A 22,775-nucleotide genomic window follows, 5' to 3' on the forward strand; every position below is an offset into this window, starting at 1 on the left:
CTATAAGAACTATACTGTTAAAACTAGATGTAATCTGTAAGCCGCAAGATTTTTACACAAGAATAGAAAAAAACAATAAATTTTAGAAATGAATCTCAAAATTTTTTTTTCATCAAACCCATACTTGGGTATCTATCTATATATAGGTCTTCAAAAATGATGTTGAGGTTTCTTATATAATTTTTTTGAAATGGATAAAAAAATGGATAGCGGAGTCTTATTACCACGGATTACCATTAAACTTTAAGAAAGATTAAAAAATAATAGATTTATTCAAACATTAATTTATCAATTTATTATAATAATCATTTGATTTAACTTATTTAAAATTACATTTATATTTAGATTAATACTAATTAGATAAAATTAAGAGTCATATCTCTGGAACTGTATCAATATAACTAAATATGTAGTTACAGCGCCAAATACCTGAAAAAAAATAAAACTTGTATTTTGAAATTGCTAGAGACTACATAACTATCAAATGTTTCACTTAGACCCTTAGTTAGTTTAGAGATTAGTCTTAGTATTTTGACGTTCAATAAGTTATTTTAAATCTTATTTTGAATAGTAAAAATATTTGGAGTTGGAATTCTATAGGGAAAAGAATACCAAGTAAAATTATACTCAGTTCTACTTGAAACCTTTATCTAACCACTTGAAAACTCGTTTGTCACTGCAAATGCATTCAACTTACGGAAGCGACTAATGGTCTCCCGAGTGTGCACATTCCCAGAGGTGAGTAGCAGATAGATCGTAACATCAGCTGTCGGGAGAACAATTCGAGGCGAGACGGCAACATTCCCGTAGACGAGGATGACGTCATAAGCCGACACACCAACTCCTCCGTTCTTTTACTCTGCATATAATAAATCTTTGATAATATATACGACTAGATAGACTGTGACAGCTGTGAAATAATAGAAAAAAAATTAGGCTGACTGTTAACCACTATTTTGAGCAATGCAACGCTAAAGAAAAATCGGTTGTTTAGCAGCAAGAGGCTCTATCTAGGCGTATGAATTATCTAAGCCTATTATACCTGACGACCTGTATAGCCGAGTGGTTAGCGATCCTACCTACTAAGCTAGAGTTCCCGGGTTCGAATCCCGGTAGGTGCAAGCATTTTTATGATGAATATGGATGTTTGTTTCCGAGTCATGGATGTTTAACTGTATTTATGTATGTTTATATGAACTTATGTATGTTTAAGTAAGTATATTGTATTAAATATATCGTTGTCTTGTAACCCATAACACAGGCTATGTATGCTTAACTTGGGGCAAGATAATTTGTGTAAAAAGTGTGTCAATATTATTATTATGCTCAAATAATATTTCTTGCAAAGCCATTAAGTTTATCAGCATCTGTTTGTATAGTGCTTGTCTTAAATAACTTACTGCTGTATATATACAGCTTCATCTATTTCCTACATTAGAAGAATATTATTAATGTTAGAATATTTAATTAATATGGAAAATCATAAATGCAATTTCGTTTCGTATAAGAGCGTATGACATTGAGCACTAGAGCGCACCTATATGATCTATTTTGGAGTTTTTTGTTAAAAAATTACTAGAATTTGTTTCTTTTTTCAATATTGCTGCTTTAATGTCTCGAAAATTAAATTTCATATAGAACGTAAATTTTCGAAATTCAAAAAATTCGAAAAAAAATTGTAAAAATTCGAAACGTCGGGTTAACTAAAATAAAAATGTAACTTTTACGCAAACATCTAATGTAAAACCGTTACAACTACACGCGTTTTAATCCTTTAAAAGTGTTTTATTTAAACGTAAATTTTACTCCAAAATAATCATCCAGTATTTAGCAGGCTCGACAAAAGAATAAAAAATAGTATCAGAGAGATAAAATACTGTAAATTTATAAATCTTGCTTGAGAATATGAATATATTGAATATGCTCATAGAATTTCCTTCGAAGTTTAAGTATATAACAATTTAATTCTATGGAGTTCTCTTAATAACTTGTATAATTTTATTTTACTCAAAAGAGAGCAAAAAAGAATGCCCCCAGAGTTTTTTGCGCAGTTTCTTTTCTCTCTGAGCGACATTTGTTTTCGAAGCGGCGGTAGTGTTTGAACTGACATCGAAAAGAATTCTAAAGGAATCAATTTTGAGAAAAATTAAATGTTTTTTTTTGCCTTTAATAAGAACGTTCTTTTTTATACATATTTCGCACATAATATTACATATATTTTAATACCGCGTTTACATTCAGCCCGTTGCCATGCCAGTGAGCAGAGTTATTTTATGAAAATTAGGTTAAGGTAAATTAAATAAACAAGGTTCCAGAGCAACAGGACGTTCAGCTGATGGTAATTGATACGCACTGCCAATAACAATACAGTGCCGCTCAGGATTATTGAAACACAAAAATTCTGAGCGGCACTACAACTGCGGTCGTCACCTTGAGACATAAGTTACCAAGTTTCATTTGCCTAGTAATTTCACTAGCTACGGCGCACTTCAGACCGAAACACAGTAATATGTACACATAACTGCTTCACGGCACAAATAGGTGCCGTTGTGGTACCCATAATCTAGCCGGCATCCGGTGCAACCTTTGCGTACTATTTTTCCCCAACCAAAAAGTGCCAAAAAGGTAGTGTAGTGTATGATACTTTTTATTTTTTTAAATCACATGTTGTAACTAATAAATCATAAATTGACTTCGGAATATTTAGTTTAAACCTAAACATTCGGTTGATATTACTCTAAATAACATAATTTTTGTTTCCAAAAAAGTTAGAAAAGAAAATTACGTCGGTGGTTGTCTTCATTTTTTTTATTCTAATTTGTACCAAAACAACAATGGCGAAATTTTACCTGACTATAAGAATAACCGTCTATCGATAGGATAGTTACAAAAAAAACTTCATAGATAAATTGACTTGTTAGATAAAATTGTATTGCAAAAGGAACCGGGGAAATAAATGAAATAATTATTTCATTTTCACATTATATGCTGTCACAACTATGAAATCATATCCATTTTAGGTTACATCAAGGAAAGCTATCTGTCAATATGACTGACAGCGATGAGCGAATGATCAATGAGTATCTATACCTGTCACCTATGCCTAATACTAATAATACCTATCAATTATAGTTACCGCTGTTGTGTTGTTTTGTGCTTTCTGTATATTAATAAGTAGTTTCTATTTTACCTGGCTTGGTTTTGGACTTGAATAATATCTTTCTCTCGTTTTAAACTCTGAACCTCATTTTGAACTACTTCTGCTCTCCATTACCGGACTATGATATGCCCCACGATTTGGTCTAACGTACGCTGTTTATATAACAATAAACAATATAAAATATTTTGCTTGTTTAATTTACTACTACCTACTTCTACAAAATAAGAACTTGGATTGAGAAAAAGACAATAGGAAACTAGGTACTTATTTCACCAGTTTTTTAAGATTATAAAAATGTAAGTACTTTTAAAAGTCGACCCGAGCCTTAAACTCGGGCGTAGGTTAAGTACACTTTAGAAGTACCTACCTACGACTATGGATTGCGCATTTGACTTCCCTCTTTTAAAATTACTTATAAAGCTATGGACAACCAACTCTGGTTTGTTGAAAATAAACTGTTTTTACCATTGCATCAAGTAACAAGTTTCCATTTTATCATAATATAATACTCAGAGTTGTTGACCGTAGACAGTTTAGTAATGAGAAATTAATTAACTATTTGCCTATGGTTACTAGTTCCTATCCTTAAGATTTTTGGAATTCGTGTTATTCAGTGTTATTGTTGTTGGAACATGTTAGAATATAATAGATAAGTATACTATAGTTAGAACGCTAAAGTAATAAACAGAAAAACCTAACCTAAAAATTCAAACAAAATAATCATTTATTTCTCCATTATCCCGGTTCTAAATTAAAAATGAATTATGTCAGTAGATGCAGAAAATTATAGAGAATTAAGTAGTACACGTCAGTTCTTGAGACGCTATCATTCAATTTCAAATATTTTGTAGTATGAAACTTCGCCATTGTTCTTTATAGCATTGTGGGATTAGGATGCGACAATTAGGCATAGTTGGATATAGCGCTTGGACACAACCCGAGATTCGCGGGTTCACATCCGGCATCTTTCATAAAAATCGACTTGTACGATCTTCGTATGTCCCATAAAAATAGCCAAAACATTATCTTCATTGTCAAAAATGATGATAAATTAAAGGTTAAAGACGGCTGTACAATATTTACCTCGGTGATGGTATAATGACAAGGTTCCACAACGACGAACATCCGAAGGACGTGAATAGCAATCCACAGAAACTGCAACACCATGAAGTGAAGCCGATGTGTTGATATCACTGTAAATATGCCTGCCATGAGCTTGCCAAAAGTGAGAAAGTGAGGGCATACGTAGTATATTCATATTATATATGTACATGGGACACACTAAAAGATTTACACTTCTAGCTAATCGGAACTATTTGAATTTCGAATGTTATATTTTTTGAGACGCTGGAACCTTCTTCGTAATAAAAAAAAAAACAAATGGCGGGAAATCATTCGTCAAACCCAGGCTGTTAAAAAAGGTACGCGAAAGACGACCAATAAGCCGCGTTCTCCTACATCATAACAACGCTTCATCTACATCATCTTCATGACATCTTCACACACGGCCAACAAAACTAAGTCATTTTTAGCTTCCGAAAAGTAGACCTTGACGAGTTCGTCACCCATCCTTCACATAGCCCCGACCTAGCAACCTGTGATTTCTGTATTTTCCCCGAAATCAAAGATTTGATGAGAAGTTTCACTTTTACCAATTGCGAAGCAGTGATAGCGTTCAATCAGCACGTAGAAAATATGCCTTCAGATCTGTGGTATTCATGTTTAAAAAAATGGTTCGATCGCATGACAAAATGTTTAAAATGTAAAGGAGAGTATTTTCAAAAGCAATAAACATAACATTTTGCTTATAACATGTTGTTTTTTTAAGTTGCATTACAAAGTAGGGAGAGAATGTCTGTTGAAACTTGTGTTTATAAAATAGACAAAACAACATATATAGTATAGATTGAGAACGATTCTAACGATCTTAATTTGGCATGCTCAAAGTATACTTATCTCAATTCAGAAACAGAATTGAAATTGATTTTACGTTGAACAATACTTAAGTCGTACTTAATACAAAATTCTTAATTCAGAAAACAGCTGTTAGAATCTCTTAAATACATAAGGAACCTCATTATACCGTACCACCATTATAATATAGGACTTTATATTGCTTGGTTTTAATTTACAAATACTCTTTCTATTTTTAAGAACTCTACCATTAGTTGTGCTTAGTGAGAGTTTCTCAGTAGAAGGCAGTAGCCGTTGTCTGTTCTGTGTATCAGTCAGGTCACAGAAATCACTGGGTTACGATATCGAATAGACACACTCACTCGGTTCCAGCATAAAGAAGCAAAGCATTACGATAAAATGAAACAGCTCAGCAATAAATGACGAGAGGCACGCCTCCGTTACTGTCTTCTACTAACAGTAGAGGAAAAAATCATTGTGCTCTTTCGACGCCATACAAATCATTGTTAAGTTTCACGCGATCGAATAGGTAAAAAATCTCACACTTGGTACTCTGGTGGCATTAAAAAGTTCATCACACTCATCACATCACATTCACTTGAACTCGTTTTGTCAAATATAATTTATTTTTCAAAGTCAATGATGAGCAAAACAATATTTCCCGCGGTAAAGTGTTCATTTGTTTTGTATAAATACCACTGGACAGGCTGTTCCAAACATATGTGTTTGACAGATATTTTTTTTGTGGCTATTTAAAGCGCCACTCGCGAGCGTCCAGATAAATAATTTTGACGCATAAAACAAATGGCTGTGAAGGAACGTACAATAGTCTGAAGTATTTTTACATTTTGAATTAATTTCGTATGGTTTCCGTGTTATTTATACTTCAAGAATCAACGTAATAAAGTACAATTGTTTTGGAAATAGTTTCCCACTGTCTATGTTGTCCACTAGGTTATCATCTAACTAGTTTAAGTACCGCTGACTCTCGCTACATGGCCAACAGCGCCAAAATGGCGAATATCAAACAGGCACAAAAGCACTTTCATCCGCAAAAGGACATCCGCCAGTCCAATAGTTTATAGTAGAGGATGTCTACAGCTGTGGTAGAGGTCAGTGGTCACGATACCTTAGTAACACTGAAAACGTTTAGAAAATGAAAACCGGCTTAATGTAACGTAACCACTAAATATGCTAACGAAGTTTAAATATTTTGGCCACTGGGTCTCCGACAACCTAAGTGATAACTGATAAACGTAGGGCGTTGGCTGTCCGCTGTAATATGCTGGCCCGAAGGTTTGTGCGTTGCAGTGTACAAGTCAACATAACTCTGTTTAAGGTTTATTGCCAATCATTTTACACGTGCAGCCTTTGGACCGGCTATACGCAGAGGGTATACAACGCGCTGCGAGTGCAATATAATGACGCGTTTAGGGTAGTGATGGGGCTGCCTAGGTTTTGTAGTGCATCCGGCATGTTTGCGGAGGCGCGCGTTGATGATTTTTACGCGATCATTAGAAAAAGATGCGCATCATTAATGAACAGGCTCCAGGCTAGCCCGAACACTATCCTAAGCGCGTTGGCATGCAGGTGGGACTCCCCACTGCTGAGGCATTGGATAGGTTTGCATGCGCCTCTAGCTAGGTGCAACTTATTGTGAAACTAACTAACCTTACTAACATAATTTTTAAGAAAATTGTAACTAACATACAATTACTAACACTACCACTAACATTACTAACTTAGTCTAAGAATAATTGTTACTAACTTACTAACTAATACTTATGGATGTATAGTGTCCGAAATAAATGATTATTATTATATTATTATTATTAATGTAGAAAGTTGCCAATACGTTTATTGTTTTTTGTAGTAATCTCCGTACCTCTCTACACATCGTTGCATTCGATGGAACCACTGAGAAAAGCAGTGGGCCCATTCTTCCTTAATCTCTTCTATGGCATTTTCTTACGCTTTCACCGCATCTTCAGGGCTCGTAAAGCGAATACCTCGAATTTTATCTTTAGTTCTTGAGAATAAATAAAAGTCGCAGGGCGGCAGGTCATGACTGTATGGCGGATGACTCATTATCTCCACTCCTGCCATAGTCAAATATTCAACAGTCCGTTTTGCGGAGTGAGCTGAAGCATTGTCGTGGTGAAGGAGGATCCTGCTTTAAAGGCGCTGCTGTCGAATTTGTTCCAAGACAACAGGCGAACAGCGATTGACATACCAGTCTGCAGTAACTGTCCTTCCATCTTCTAGCACAACTGTCGCGAAATGACCTTTCCGACCAAAGAATGAGGTCTTCATCATCATCTTTTTTCCTTGACTTCTTTCTTTCTTTACCTTAGTTGGCCGATCCTCGAAAGGAAACACCCACTGAGCTGATTGTCTTTTTTTTTCGGGTTCGTAGCAATATATCCAGCTTTCATCACCTGTGACGATGTCAAATACAGCATTTAAGTCACCGCCGTTGAACTTATCTAACATTTGGCGACACCAGTCCATGCGAAGGTGTTTCTGGTCGTCGGTTAAAGTATGGGGAATCCATCTGGTACAAAGCTTCCTGACGCCTAAATGTTCATATAATATTTTTTGAACTTGACTCATACCAGTGCCTAGGCTTGTCCGTATCTGCTGATAGGTCACTCTCTTATCTTCCTCTATCATGCGTCGCACAGCACTGATGTTATCTTCAGTAGTTGCTGTTAAAGGACGTCCCTCACGCGGATCATCATTGAGATTGCTACGTCCACGCTTAAACTCCACGTTAAACCAATTGTAAATAGTTGCACGAGATGGAGCTTAACATAAAAACAAATGACAAATGAATGCAATATACTACATAAGGTTACCAAAGAGTTCTAAAATTGAAATTCAAAAAAAAAGTTTTCATTAGCAATGTTTATAATGGGCCAGTTCTAAATATTTTCAGTGTTACCCACGTACTCGCCGTGTTACAATGTCAAACTACCAAACTCACTCAGTTCCATAATAAAGAAGTATGGAGTCACAATCAAATGCAGCAGCGTAGATATAAGTATGATGATGAGCGGCAGACCATAGCTGCTGTCTATTCTGTTCACCACGTCGCACAGAGCACCGTGTAGACTTGCCAGACGGCGGATAGCTTCACACGGTGCCACGACTAGCTTCGGCACGCCATTCACTGAAATCATTTGTAAGCAAAAGCAATATTTGTTAGCACTCAGGAGACAGAGATATGACTTTAATACTTTGGTAGCAATAATGTTTAATGTTACTGGTCGCGATGGGTAATCTAAAAGATTATTTTGAGTGGACTGTATGAAAAAAAGGTCGCAGGGTTCGTCTCCTTGTAATACCAATTAGCTCCATGCAGTACAATTCCAGGGACTAATCTTGATATCTTCTGCAGGCCCCGCCAGGACGTCACTTTAATACACCACTGACACAGTTTATTTACAAATTAATATTAATTATAAAGAGCCCAAATATTAGATAAAAAGTTTATAATATAAGATACGCGCATCGAATGCACGGTTTGAGATGCTGTGTTGATATATACCCTTTACGGTCGCTTCGCGAATGACATCGCGATCCAAGTTAATCCTTTCACTCTACGCAATGAAGCTAATTGGCAGAACCAGTTACAGAAAATAAATCTCAAAGGTTATTTTGCAGAATATCGGGAATTTATGACCTGAACGAAATGCCATTGACTACAATATAAGCACTGAAGCATGTCCGAGCCACCAAATAAAATAAAATTAAAATTTACAACTGACTTATCTATATATGGAAAAAAATCTGTGTACCCACATTTAATTATTGCCCATAATGTGAGTAGGTAGGAATTCATGGGCTAGAAGGAAAGAAAAGAGGACGTAACTAGTTTTAAGAACTGTATAGATCAATGTGAGTTGCACAAACTTTGAATTTATGAAGGTTTGTGGAGGTTTACTGGAAGACTGTCGAATAAATGTAATTGCATTGATACGAGCGACGATCGACGTTCTCTGGAGGAGAAGCAACGGTCTTTTCGGTTCTTATTCCCATATTCCCCACTAACCAGTCCTTAAGTGAAACGAGAACAAAATCTTTTCAGTAGATCAGATAGATGAGTCCATTTCATTTATTTGGAATACGTACCACCCTTTTTTATTATGACCACATTTCCTTTCTCAGGTGGAGCGGTCAGCGAGTCCACCAGTAAGCTGATATTGTGAGTTCGATTCTCGGCCGACACTCGAACAGCGAACACGTTCATGGGGGGAGTTGATTCAATCCTCTCCACTGTAAGTGATATTGATTATGGGTTACCCCGTAAACATTACATACCTATATAAATATCTAGAGATAAGTTCGTTGACAGTAATCTATTTATTATTTGTCGCTTTCTGATGTAAAATTTAGTTTTTTTATGACAATAAGGGACGAGACGATCAGGACGTTCAGATGATGGCCTGATTGAAAGATACGCATACAAAGAGTAAAATACTAATCAAGTCTCTCTTATATGATAGCCAGCAATCTAATTAATTTATTAGATTAACTTTAAGCCCCCTTGGATTAAGCTTCATGTCTCCTTTTGTCTGCCCTTTATTCAAAACTCAAAATATCTTTATTTAGTGTGGACTATATTTCTTTTAATAGCGAAGTCGAACAAAGTCATGGGCAACTTCAAAATTTAACAATGTCGAGGAGAACTGGATAGAAATAAATTGACATCTACTTTTCTAAAAGCAATTATGGCTTCAGCTTTTTGAAATACCCGATGAACATAAGATAGCTTAAAATAACAATATTGAGGTAGTAATAGGTAGGTAAATAGTATAAGGGACGAGACGAGCAGGACGTTAAGCTGATGGTAATTGATACACCCTGCCCATTACAATGCAGTGCCGCTCAGGATTCTTGAAAAATCAATAAATTCTGAGCGGCACTACAACTGCGCTCGTCAGCTTGAGACATAAGTTGTCAAGTCTCATTTGCCCAGTAATTTCATTAGTTACGGCGCCTTTCAGACCGAAACACAGCAATGCTTACACATTACTGTTTCACGGTAGAAATAGGCGTCGTTGTGGTACCTGGTATAACATAAAAGATGCATTAATTACCTTTTAAATAAACAGCAATTTTCGGGTGTCGACGCCAGATTTCATACACCCATCAAATATTACTTCGTTTACCTACTCTGTCAATCATACTTCATCTTACTGTCAAATACAATCTTCATTCATTCACTCTATTCTACTTCAACTACTTGCACATGACACCTGAACTACACAAGAACTATAATTGTAATCCTGTTAAGACAGACGAAATATACATCTTTAAGAAGATACCAATCTTTCTTTTGTTCATCGTGAACACCGGCATGAACAAGAGAAATAACTTCGACAGCAAATATTAAATATAGATCTGAAGGATTTTTACGAAGACAGTATCAGCCAAATCGAGCAGCTCAAGCTATTGCTTCCCTCGCCATATTTTAAGGAAGTTAACTTTCTACGACATGACGAGGCCATTAAGTAAATGTTTGTTAACATCAAGATTAAATTCAGCAAACGTAGCTCTAAATAACTTTGAATCGACTTACCAGGTACCATCAACTGTTTAGCGGTGATAGTGAGCACATCATTGACAGCTTTAAACCGGGCCCTCACCGACAGCGCCGTGAACGCAAACTGCAGCTCAAGAACAATCACCACGTACCACAGGAGGTAGAACCCGATGTAGTTCGTTACGACATCCCCTGGAAGTATGTGTCAATGCGATAGTTCCGGAGGATGAAAAGAAACTACCCGTGCCGGCCTTTAAAATAAAAAAATATAAATATACGAGCACGGGTCGAGGGTTTTAGGGTTGGTCGATCTAGTTCGCCTTTGCATTCTGGTACTCCCCTGACGGTAAAGACCCCTCAGTTAGAGGCAAGTATTATGTCGGATGGTCAGTGTCCGTGCAATCATCCGCTGGAACTTCAGGGGATACTGTACTGACTCCCTAATTAATAATTATAATTATTACGAAAGTTTATGGGCTTAAAAATTGTCAACTACTAGTTTATTTGTGACCTAAATTTAAAACAAAAGCCCGCTCGAAGGAAAAGGTTTATTCTTCTAGGAAATCGATATCGGGTTTTGATTGGAATCCCAACTCCAACTCATATAATACTATTTATTCAAACTGACTATTCAATTTTTAATTGTTATAATTATTATAATATCCGCTTTGTTTTTTTTCCTGATAAATAGTGAAACACACAGAAAAAGAGCTGTGTTATACTTAACTACATTATTAAATGTAGAATCTATACAATGCTTCAGGTTTTTCCAAAATATTTTATTTGGGAATTACTTTTTACAAGTTGTCGATTGTTAGAATGACTCTTAAGGCACCATTCCATTAATGCTGTGCTGCACACTGTTCAGATACAGATATTTTCCTTCGTGATATTATGAGAGTAAAAATTAACAAAATTTGCGCGCACTCTGTTGAAAAATTCAAAGAACTGAGAACTTTTGTTCGTGCACTCGTCAAAGTTTACTCACGATACATACACACAAGTGTTCACACATTCAGAATTATTCCGCAAATACGATTCTTGTCACCCAGATATTAGAATGCAAAAACACCCAAGAGTAGGTCTTGCTTTTAATAGTGAATCGAAAACTGACTTTTTTTTATGAAAATAAGGGACGAGACGAGCAGGCCGTTCAGTTGATGGTAATTAATGCGCCCTGCCCATTACAATGAAGTGCCGCTCAAGATTCTTGAAAAACCCTAGAAATTTTGTGCGGCACTACGTCTGCGCTCGTCACCTTGAGACATAAGATGTAAAGTCTCATTTGCCTAGTAATTTCACTAGCAACGGCGCCCTTCAGACCGAAACACAGTAATGTTTACTGCTTCACGGCAGAAATAGGCACCGTTGTGGTACCCATAATTTAGCCGGCATCCTGTGCAAAGGAGCCTTGCACTGGTACTGGACTACGAAGAGAAAATAATAAGACTCGAATTCATCATGTTATAGGATTTCCGATATATGGAAATGTATTGTACAGGTCGCTTAAAAAAGTAATGCACAGTTTTGTCGGCTTCAGCAGTTTTGCAAACTGTCAAAAAAATGCTGAACATTGTCTCAATGAAATGGCGCCTTTAGGTATCATCATCATTATCAGCCGAAAGACGTCCACTGTTGGACAAAGACCTAAGGAATACCTAGTGTTGATTGTACTAATCTTTGAACTAGCCGCATCGATGTTAACTTACATTGACGATCGATCTTCTTCGCTTGCATCGCGTAGAAGCAGAAATCATCAGCAATCAGCACAGTGAAGAAGATGAGAATAGCCAGCAGTATAGCGCAGAGCTTGCGCTCAGTCGTGGTGGAGTAATGAGCCCCGATCGTGTTGTCCACCTGACATACATAAAATTAATGTTAAAATATTGTTTACATACTATACATGAGCACGTACAATTACGCTCATGATTCATAATAAAATCAGCAAGTACCGTACAGTTTTTTAAGTTCATAATTATGTTTTATCTTTTGTTTGAATGTTAATGGACATAGATCATAATGGGGCTGACATGTACATATACATATAAAAGCCCTTAAAAAAATAAAGAAAAACTAAATATCTTGTTTTACAATCCTGGGTTTCAAGCCCTTTTGTGCCAATAGTTTTTCGTCGACCACGCTAGCCCAATACTGATGGTCTATTAATAATGCATTTTGTTTTTTTATGAGCAAAAGTGACAAAGTGCGCAACCCTTCATTACACTGTAGTTTACTGAGCAGCGATTTTGTGCGACAACTAATTGATGTTTAGTCTGACTAGCCCATTGATTTCATAAAATACGGTGCCCTTCAAGAGTAACATAATAATGCTAGCAAATTACTGTTTAATGGCAGAAAAAGACACCAATGTGCATCCACCCAGCCGGCAAAGCATCTCAGTGGTATATAGTGTCTATACTCTAAGCTTTAAGTGTACCATCAAAGTGTGTAATGAACATCCACATGTGCCTTGGTGTTTCCAAGACAATTCAATATGGGTTTCTGAAAAATAAAAGCGCGTACACCTGCCTAAACTAATGACACTTACCGTTTCAACATATATCTCTTTTTTGTTTTGCCTAATCTTTTCAACGGATGACAACAAAAAAAACATTTTTATGGAAAAAGAGGACTAACGAGCGAACGGGTCACCTGGTTACCCTGCGGGATGGTCAACGATGTTTTTCCGTTGTCGTCAAGAGTCTAGTTGGAGGCAAATAGAGTGCACAGAAGGTCGGCCTTAGTCTTTTGCCGTATGGGTCAGGGTGCCATTCCTTATGTGATTGAAGTTACAAAGAGTAGCTTTTGACAAAAACCAGAACTTGCGTGTTCCAGTCGGGTAACTGGAAAGCTGCTCGCCGATTTTGACGACGTGCTTCGATTTCGCACTGGCGATTTGCCACTTACAACTTCTTAGGTACGGAATATGTCGCAGATTCATTTGGATTAAGATTGGGCGCCACGGTGTTGGTATCCGCCATGTTGTTTTAAGTCGAGCAGTACGCACCGTTGGTCGCTAGCTTGAAGATGAATGCGACTTCGAAATGAGTGCTCTACTGATGGACAATAATAACTTCAATCATGTCACAGACATTGACATTTGCCCTGTACTTTCCCCGGGGCGTAAAAAGAATAGGGGAGTCCCAGGCCCATGGGTGTCGTATGAGGCGACTAAGGGCTTTTTAGAAGTGGGAGAGTCATGCCGTCAGTACAATCGGGCCAGACTCGTCCGGGTTAATTACCACACTCGCACAGTATACCGGCGTGAAGTAGCGGCCTAGTGCCGCTATGTTTCATATAGGTTAGTGTCGAGGACCGGTGGCCATCCCTTACCCCCCCCCCCACCCAACAAAATATGAGAGCGGTCCGTACAATGATATCACCCCAGGAGGGTACCGGCTCTAGCATAGCCGGAGAATCCCTCCCCGAGCACTCTCGCTCGGGCTGCCCTTCGTATTCTGGGGTGGGCACAGAACCGCGCATGACCGAGGACAAACGAGGCAGAAACACCACGGCACCCCGCTCCACGCTCAACGTGGACTTTTGCAATATCAGGGGAATTCACTCCAATTTAAACGCCGTCCACCACCACCTTGAGACGGCGCAGCCGGCCTTGTGTTTCCTTACGGAGACGCAGATATCTCGACCTAGCGATACCTCATATTTAATCTACCCCGGGTACAAAATTGAGCACAATTTTTTGCCTCATGCCGGGGTATGTGTCTACGTTAGGGAGGATATCTGCTGTCGCCGTCTCGGCAATTTTGAGGGTAGGGACCTGTCTACTCTCTGGCTCCGCGTAGATTTAGAGGACCGCGTCCGTATCTATGCGTGTGTCTACAGGTCCCATAGTGGTAACGCAGAAACCGATCATCTCATGGGCTGCGTTCAATCGGCAATTGACGACGTGCTTGCACAGATCCCCTCCGCTGAAATCGTAGTCTTGGGTGATTTCAACGGGCACAATGCCGAATGGCTTGGATCACGTACCACAGACTACGCAGGGCGATCTGTGCATAATTTTGCATTGGCGTATGGTCTGCCCCAATTGGTTGAGTCGTTAACGCGGCTCCCGGATGTGGATAGCCACATGCCGTCCTTATTAGATCTTCTGCTGACTACACATCCCGATGGTTACCAGGTCTTTGTCGACGCCCCTCTCGGAACGTCCGACCATTGCCTGGTCAGGAGTGTAGTGCCTATCCGACGCCAACGTCGCAGACCACCAGCGACCCGCCGCCTTTGGCACAACAAGTCAGCAGATTGGGATAGGATGCGTTCCTTTTTTGCATCCTACCCTTGGGGCAAGGTTTGTTTCCCTTCGGATGATCTTAGTGCCTGCGCCGTTGCAGTAGCCGATGTGATACTGCAGGGCATGGATATTTTTATACCAAGCTCTGTAGTACCGGTGGCAGTTCACAGCCCTGGTTCGATGCGTCAGTTAAAGCAGCATCTGACTGCAAAAAACAGGCGTATCGAACTTGGGTTGCGGCGCTGGGCACAAAGGATCCGAACTGCAAAGTTCTTAAGAGGAAATATAACCGTGCCTCCAGATTTTTTAAGGGGCAAATCGCCCATGCGAAGTCTAAGCACGTCGTCAAAATCGGCGAGCAGCTTTCCAGTTACCCGACCGGAACACGCAAGTTCTGGTCGTTGTCGAAAGCTGCTCTTGGTAACTTCAACCAGCCGTCCATGCCGCCGTTGCACATGAGGAATGACACCCTGGCCCATACGGCAAAAGAGAAAGCCGAGCTCCTGTGCGTTCTTTTCGCCTCCAACTCGACTCTTGACGACAACGGAAATACACCGCCAACTATCCCGCGGTGTCAGAGCTCTATGCCTGAAGTACAGTTCAGACAGAAAACTGTTAGGCGAGCTCTGTTTTCGCTGGACATCAGGAAGTCGAGCGGGCCGGATGGCATTTCTCCAATCGTGCTTAGAACGTGTGCCCCTGAGTTGACGCCGGTACTAACGCGTTTATTCCAGCACTCTTATTCCAAAGGCGTAGTCCCTGACTCATGGAAGTCAGCCCTTGTCCATCCGATCCAAAAAAAAGGAGACAGTTCGGATCCGGCGAACTACAGGCCTATTGCTGTCACCTCCCTGCTCTCTAAAATCAGGGAGAGCATAATTAGTCGCCAGCTTTTAGTATACCTAGAGGGTCACCAGTTGATCAACGACCGACAGTACGGCTTTCGCCATGGACGGTCGGCAGGTGATCTTCTGGTATACCTAATACAAAGATGGGCGGCGGCTATTGAAAGCAAGGGGGAAGGCCTGGCAGTTAGCCTGGATATAGCGAAGGCCTTTGATCGTGTATGACACAAGGCACTCCTCTCAAAACTTCCATTATTTGGGCTTCCCGAGAGCTTGTGCAAGTGGACCTCCAGCTTCCTCACTGGGCGTAGCATACAGGTCGTTGTCGACGGATATTGCTCGAACCCGAAGCCCGTGAATGCTGGAGTGCCCCAAGGCTGTGTGCTATCTCCTACGCTGTTTCTTCTGCATATCAATGATATGTTGGATACCTCCAACATACATTGCTCCCCACCATGTGTGGCGGTCTTCTACAGTGCGGTTTTCAAGGAGCTTTCTCCCTCGTACTACAAAGCTATGGAATGAGCTTCCTTGTTGCGGTGTTTGCGGGACGATATGACATGGGTACCTTCAAAAAAAGCGCGTACACCTTCCTTAAAGGCCGGCAACGCTCTTGTGATTCCTCTGGTGTTGCAAGAGAATGTGGGCGGCGGTGATCACTTCACACCAGGTGACCCGTACGCTCGTTTGTCCTCCTATTCCATAAAAAAAACATACACAGTGACAACTTCAAACACACCTTGACAGGTGACCCGTACGCTCGTTTGTCCTCCTATTCCATAAAAAAAAACATACACAGTGACAACTTCAAACACACCTTGACAGATGACGTTCGCCATCAGTTCAGCCACGATACAAAGAATAGAATATATTCATACAGGCAATACTACTATAAAATTTTAATTCTCCGACATAAATTTGGTTATTTACCGTGGCAATACTGTCCATGAAACGCAGCATGTTCCTCATTCTGGCGGGTGCGCCGTAGACCCCTGCGCCTGCTGTCACCACTACCACCAGGACATCACACGTGGACACGAACTGTGCCATCGTTGACGTCATCCGGACCGACTTCTGCACGCCCACGTTTATTTCGGCCACCAGACCGAACACTGTGCCAATCACTGGGGACGTAAAATATTTATATATTGGAAAACCTAATACATTTATTGTAGTTTTATGATATCATATTATTAAAGTGAAACTTTTATTACATCGCCTCAAATTTTTTCGCCCAGATATGTCGCATGTCGCATTGCAATCGGCCACGGAGTACAGCGTATAGTGAATTGTATCATTAATTGCGGCCGCGGAATTATATCATTAAGTTCAACTATTGCTTTTAAGTAAGTTTGGCCGCGCAGTTTAAGTTCCTAGATTAAAGCTCTGGTTCCTGAGAGGGAGAGTAGGTAACTTCGAAGGTAGGTTTTTTTATTATATACTTATACTATACTTTTATTATTATATATATATATATATATAGATAGTATAATATATATAGAAAAAAGTTTCACTTGAAACGCGGTTTCATAAAAATCCCACAAATGTTTTTTAATTGCAGACGGTCACAGCATTTCATAATAGAGGTGTCATTTCCTCGGGATGAATATGACAGGATTTCTAAATTAATATAACTTAAATTTAACTAAATTATTGCAAAAATAGCATTTGAACTTTGAACTTAGGCACGGTTTTCGAAAATCGAATAATCAGACTAAATGCGGATGTCAATTGGTCGCCTCGGAGCTGTAATTTGAGCCCTGAGGATTATTTTCTGTGGGGAACCATTAACGATAAATGTTACGCAGCCATCCAGAGACGATTGAAGCGTTCAAACGTAAAATCGAAGTTGCCATTGAAGAGATTCAAGCCGAAACTATGTACAATGTACTGAAAATTTAGGTTGATCGGATGGTGTACTGCCGAGCCAGTCGTGGTGGTTATATGAATGATATTGTATTCCATTCTTATATGACAAAGTTCAACCTTTCCAAAACAACAATAGAATTTTGAAAAAATAATCAGATTTTTTTATAGTCTTCAATTTTGTATACAATACAATACAATGTAGATTCAAATTTGAAACTCTACATGGCCCACCCTTTATTATTACTATACGGGTCCTTGTGTAAGCCTTTATTTAAACTGACGTTTTATAAGATTTTTTTAATGACAACAAGGGACGAGACCAGCAGGACTTTCAGCTGATGGTAATTGATACGTCCTGCCCATTACAAAGCTGTGCCGCTCAGAATTTTAGAAAAACCCAACAATAGGCACCATAATTGCGCTCGCCACCTTAAGACATAAGATGTTAAGTCTCATTTGCCCAGTAATTTCACTAGCTATGGCGCCCTTCAGACCGTAATACAGTAATGTTTACACATTACTGCTTCACGGCAGAAATAGACGCTGTTGTGATACCCATATACTAGCCGGCATCCTGTGCAAAGGAGCCTCCCACTGGTAAACAAGATTTAGTAAACACGATTTCGTAATTAAAGATATAGAAAGTTAAAATTTGACATTTATAACAACTTATTAGGACCGACTCGTATAGAGGCTTGAGAATTACTGATGACTCAGATTGACTACGAACTGCCCTTGCTCTCGCGCAAAATGACCATGAGCTGCTGATGCTAACATCGATATTTGTGGAGTCAGCCTGTCCCTATACATAGCCAGGGTATAACATTTGTGCGTCCTTAATATATGTCGGAGAATTAGAATATAAAAGTAATAAGGCCTGTATGATTATATTTTACTCTGTGTAATGGGCTGAACTGATGGCGAACTTCATCTTTCAAAGTGTGTTTGAAGTTGTCACTGTCGGTGACGTGATTAAAGTTAGTTATTATTGTCCATCAGTAGAGCGCTCATTGAGAAGTCGCATTCGTCTTCAAGCTAGCGCCCGCGCCGGTTGTGCGCACTGATCGACTTAAATAACATGGTGGATACCAACGCCGTGAAATATATAATACATAAATCGTCAGAAGTGCGCTATTATTGCCATCTAGATACAGTCCTCTTAACTCACCACATTCAATTAACATAGCACTAACAGGAGTTAAGTTCGGAACACGTCGAAAGTTATAGTCGTGAAAAATACGTTACAGTTCAAATCCAAAATATTTTTATTCAAAATAGGATGACATCACTTATTGAAAGTCAAAATCTACCACCCATTCCAAAAATAATGCCTCAGACCTGAGAAAAATGGGCGCAACAAAAACAGTGGTTGTTCTTTCAGCAAAAAAATATGTTTACAAAGTAATATTGTACACTTAAACTTATTATTTAATAGCCTGAAGGCGGTCCCTCCATTATCATTGAGAAAGTCATTTATATCATAGTAATCTTTACCTCACAAACGTTTTCTAACAATTCCTTTGAATAACGTAACACTTTTGTTTATAACATTTTCTGGTATCTTGTTGTAAAAGCACATACATCGCCACATAAAGCATACACAAGACTTACTAACTCGACTTTGCCGAGTACTAGGCATTACAAGCTTATGTCGGTTCCTGGTGTTAACATTATGGTAATGACAGTTTCTAGCAAATTCACTTATGTGCCTATGAACATACATTGCATTAGAAATAATAAGATAAATTGAAGTCGTAACAAAAACATTTCGAAATCGTTAAAGCGGTTTTCCGTTAAATAACTTTCAAACAAATACATAATACGTGGGGAGATATTAACGTTATACATACCCAATATTGTCACAAGTATATAGCTGTATACACACATGCCATTCGACAATTGAACTGAAAACCCACTGCCAAGTGACTCGAATCGGAGCGGCGCCAAACCGAACAAACTCGATATCTAAAAAAAAAACAAAAAAAAAAACAATAACTTAAACCTATTTTGTAAAACAGCCTCAATAAAATAATTTAATAAAACTGAATTGCAATGGATTTATATCATAGCATTAATAAGTTTGTAAGTCGACCTGTTATAGTTAAAAAATCATTGTAATTGTTGGATGCAATTACTAATTGTGACAGTAATCACGACCATCATGTTCACGAAGCGTCCTTACACAAACAATGAATTCAAGCTCTTAAGGTTGATGCATCCAATATACGATAATTTATATTTATACAGTTAATTTCTCATTACTTTTTATGAAATAATTTATGTTATTTAAACACGACTTATATATTGGGATGCAGCACCTTACAAACTAATTTGTTATGTGTATTTCAGCCATTGTATAATAATCTATTTGATTGAAAGAGTGGCCGTTTCTTATATTATGTTCTTCTCACGAGCTCAACATTTTACGAACATATGGTAATTTTAGTAATTTAAAAGAAATATTTGACGTGACGATTCAAAATTGCTTAGTTTATGCGTAATTGGATAAAGTTTATTTGACTTTGATAAATTTCGATTAAGATAAAAAAAGATGTAGGATATTATCAATAATTAATTAAATCAAATCAAATCAAAATATTTTATTGCAAGTCACATTTTACAGTAGGATTGTTGGTACATTAATGGGTAGACAATATGTGACGCCCTGCAAGGGCACAGCAACGTTGTACATAAAATAAATAAGTCTTATACATTCTTATACTATATTGTAACTAATTCTCACACTTGTAATTAAAAAATTCGGGTAAATCGTAGAAGCATTTTGAAACTAAAAAAATTTTAAGATGTCTTTTAAATAGAGAAGGCTTCTCTTTATTTTTAATTTCGTTTGGGATGTGATTATAAATTTTTATTGCTGGTTGCTGTGGTGAGGGCTCGATGACACTAATGACATACTTATTTGGTAGTGCTGAGTATAAGTCCGAATGTTTTTTAACAAATTTACATGCTTCTAGGATGTAAATTGAAGTAAGAGTTAAATTTTTGTGTTTAATTAAATATGGTCTACATGAAACTATCTGCTGAATATTTTCTAAAATTCTGATACATTTTTTCTGTTGAATAAATATATCTTTTATTTCACTACAGTTTCCCCATATTAATATTCCATATGATTCTAGATAGAATGTGCATATGCATAATAAGCAGCAAGGGCAGATTTGAAATCTGTTACGCGTTTTAGTTGGTAAAGAGCATAAGTAAAAGATGACATTTTGCTTTTTAATTTCTGTAGATATGGCTTCCATGTCAAGTGTGAGTCTTAATCAATTCCCAGTAGTGTAGCTGTGTCAACTGTTTCAAGTTGTGAATTTTTGTAAGAATATGATATATTTAAGGGGGATTTTTGATAAGGTTTAAAAGGTATAATTTTAGTTTTATTAATATTAAGTTCAAGATTATTATTATTTAGCCAACAAAAGATTTTGTCCATTGTAATATTAAATTTTTCTTCTAGTTGTTTAAAATTAGAGCATGGGATCAAAATAGAAATGTCATCAGCAAAAAGAGTACAATCATCGTCTATTAAGTTAGGAAGATCATTTAAAAATATGAGAGAGATAATTATGAAATATATAAAAAATTCGAATCAAACTACTGAACTCATTTAAATCATATTTTACATACTGTGTGCAGTTTGATCCAACCTTAGAGATATGTTAGTCTTTATATCGATTTCGTGCTCCTTAATATTTTTTAATTTCAAATTTTATTTCTGTATGAATAATTCTATAAGATATATTTTTGACGCACAGTTTGACAGTTCTCCTGTGACCTGCGGACCTACCATGAAATCTTATTGCGATTCAATTGACAACCTAAAATGAACTGCTTTGCTATTTCGCACCACGACGTGATTAGAGCTATCTAATTTAGGTTGACGTCAAATCAACGGATTAAATCGCAATGATGTCAAATATGATATCAACTGGAATCGCAAACTGATTTAGTTCGTTCATCCATCCGTACCATGAGGTGTTATTTCAACCTAAACTGGATAGCTTATTTGTCAAAGTGACCGATTCGAAAAAAGTTGCTACCTCCAAAAAAAGGAAGGTGAATCGTGTTGTTAATAACATTTAAAAAATGGTGAAAACATAGAGAAGAAAAATTTTATTGATTAAAGATGAGATGAGAATACTTTATTGGACTTTTTTGTAAAACAAAGTACTGAAAATAAATACCAAGAATGAAAATACTAAAGACGAGGCAGTAAGGTCCCGGGCTATAGCCTGTTCGCAAGAACGAATTAAAAAAAAATTACTCTGTGGTCCTGTCAAATCAAACATCAATTATGCATATATATCAATATATGATACTCAAATGTATCGCACACGAAGATCAACAGCTAGTCTACTACATATTTTGTTTAATTCAGTATTTTATTTTTAAGTAGTGTTTATCACTTAGATTAAGGATTGGTCTCCACTGCGCTCCAACTAGATATCGCACTAGCTAAGAACAATAGCTTTTTATTATGGCAACTATTAGATGCTTGTGTGCGTGGCATATTCACTCTCAATAGCATCTTTAAAATTTGTAACTCATATACGCTTCGTGTTATTTTACATTGAAATTAATAAAATACAAAATACTTACTGATGATATGTGATCCCAGTGTCTTTCTAATTTCTTGTAGTATTATTTTACCAAATTTTACAACGAAACCCGGCATTTTCAATTATTAGCAAAGTTTAACAGAACATGTGGCACGTCAACGTCACACATTGTTTAAGAGTGGCTCGAGTACACCCACTTGGTATTAGGACGTAGTATAGTAGTTGCCACACTTTGCGATTACACTTGCGGTATCTAGTTGGAACGCAGCGGAGACCAATCCTTGATCTAAGGAATATCAATATGTTGTAAAGGACACAAAGAATATATTAAATTTCGTTCTTTAGTTCACTGATAATAAAGTTTACCTAAGCCTATTAAAGAGGATATATTTAATACTAATAATCCTTAATCTGAGATTTTACGACATTCTTACCCTCAGAATGAAGGCATGCGCACCACCAACAAGGCTGTGTGTCACATTATCATCGCCGAAGTGATTGCGGTTGTGCGCAGGCGACGCTTCGTCCTCACGATCTGAATTTGCACCTGGAATTTATGATTTCCAAGTCATTTGTAGAACGTTTTAGATACAAGCTAATCCACTAATTT

The 22,775-nt window shown here is 37.8% G+C and overlaps 1 protein-coding gene across 1 annotated transcript; it reads right to left on the reverse strand.

Annotated features, from left to right (window-relative positions):
• Positions 1–366: 366 nt before the first annotated feature.
• LOC126967071 (gustatory receptor for sugar taste 43a-like) lies at positions 367–22,701 on the reverse strand. Its single transcript, XM_050811442.1, has 10 exons — positions 22,600–22,701; positions 19,439–19,553; positions 16,650–16,843; positions 12,332–12,479; positions 10,659–10,814; positions 9,209–9,352; positions 8,061–8,246; positions 4,244–4,353; positions 698–859; positions 367–429 (listed from the first exon to the last, which is right to left on the reverse strand). Exons 2-10 carry the CDS (start codon positions 19,473–19,475, stop codon positions 367–369), a joined length of 1,200 nt encoding a protein of 399 aa, XP_050667399.1. The 5' UTR covers positions 19,476–19,553; positions 22,600–22,701.
• Between the last annotated feature and the right edge of the window lie 74 nt (positions 22,702–22,775).

This window comes from Leptidea sinapis, chromosome 1 (genome assembly GCF_905404315.1).
Source record: "Leptidea sinapis chromosome 1, ilLepSina1.1, whole genome shotgun sequence".
Taxonomy (NCBI): domain Eukaryota; kingdom Metazoa; phylum Arthropoda; class Insecta; order Lepidoptera; family Pieridae; genus Leptidea; species Leptidea sinapis.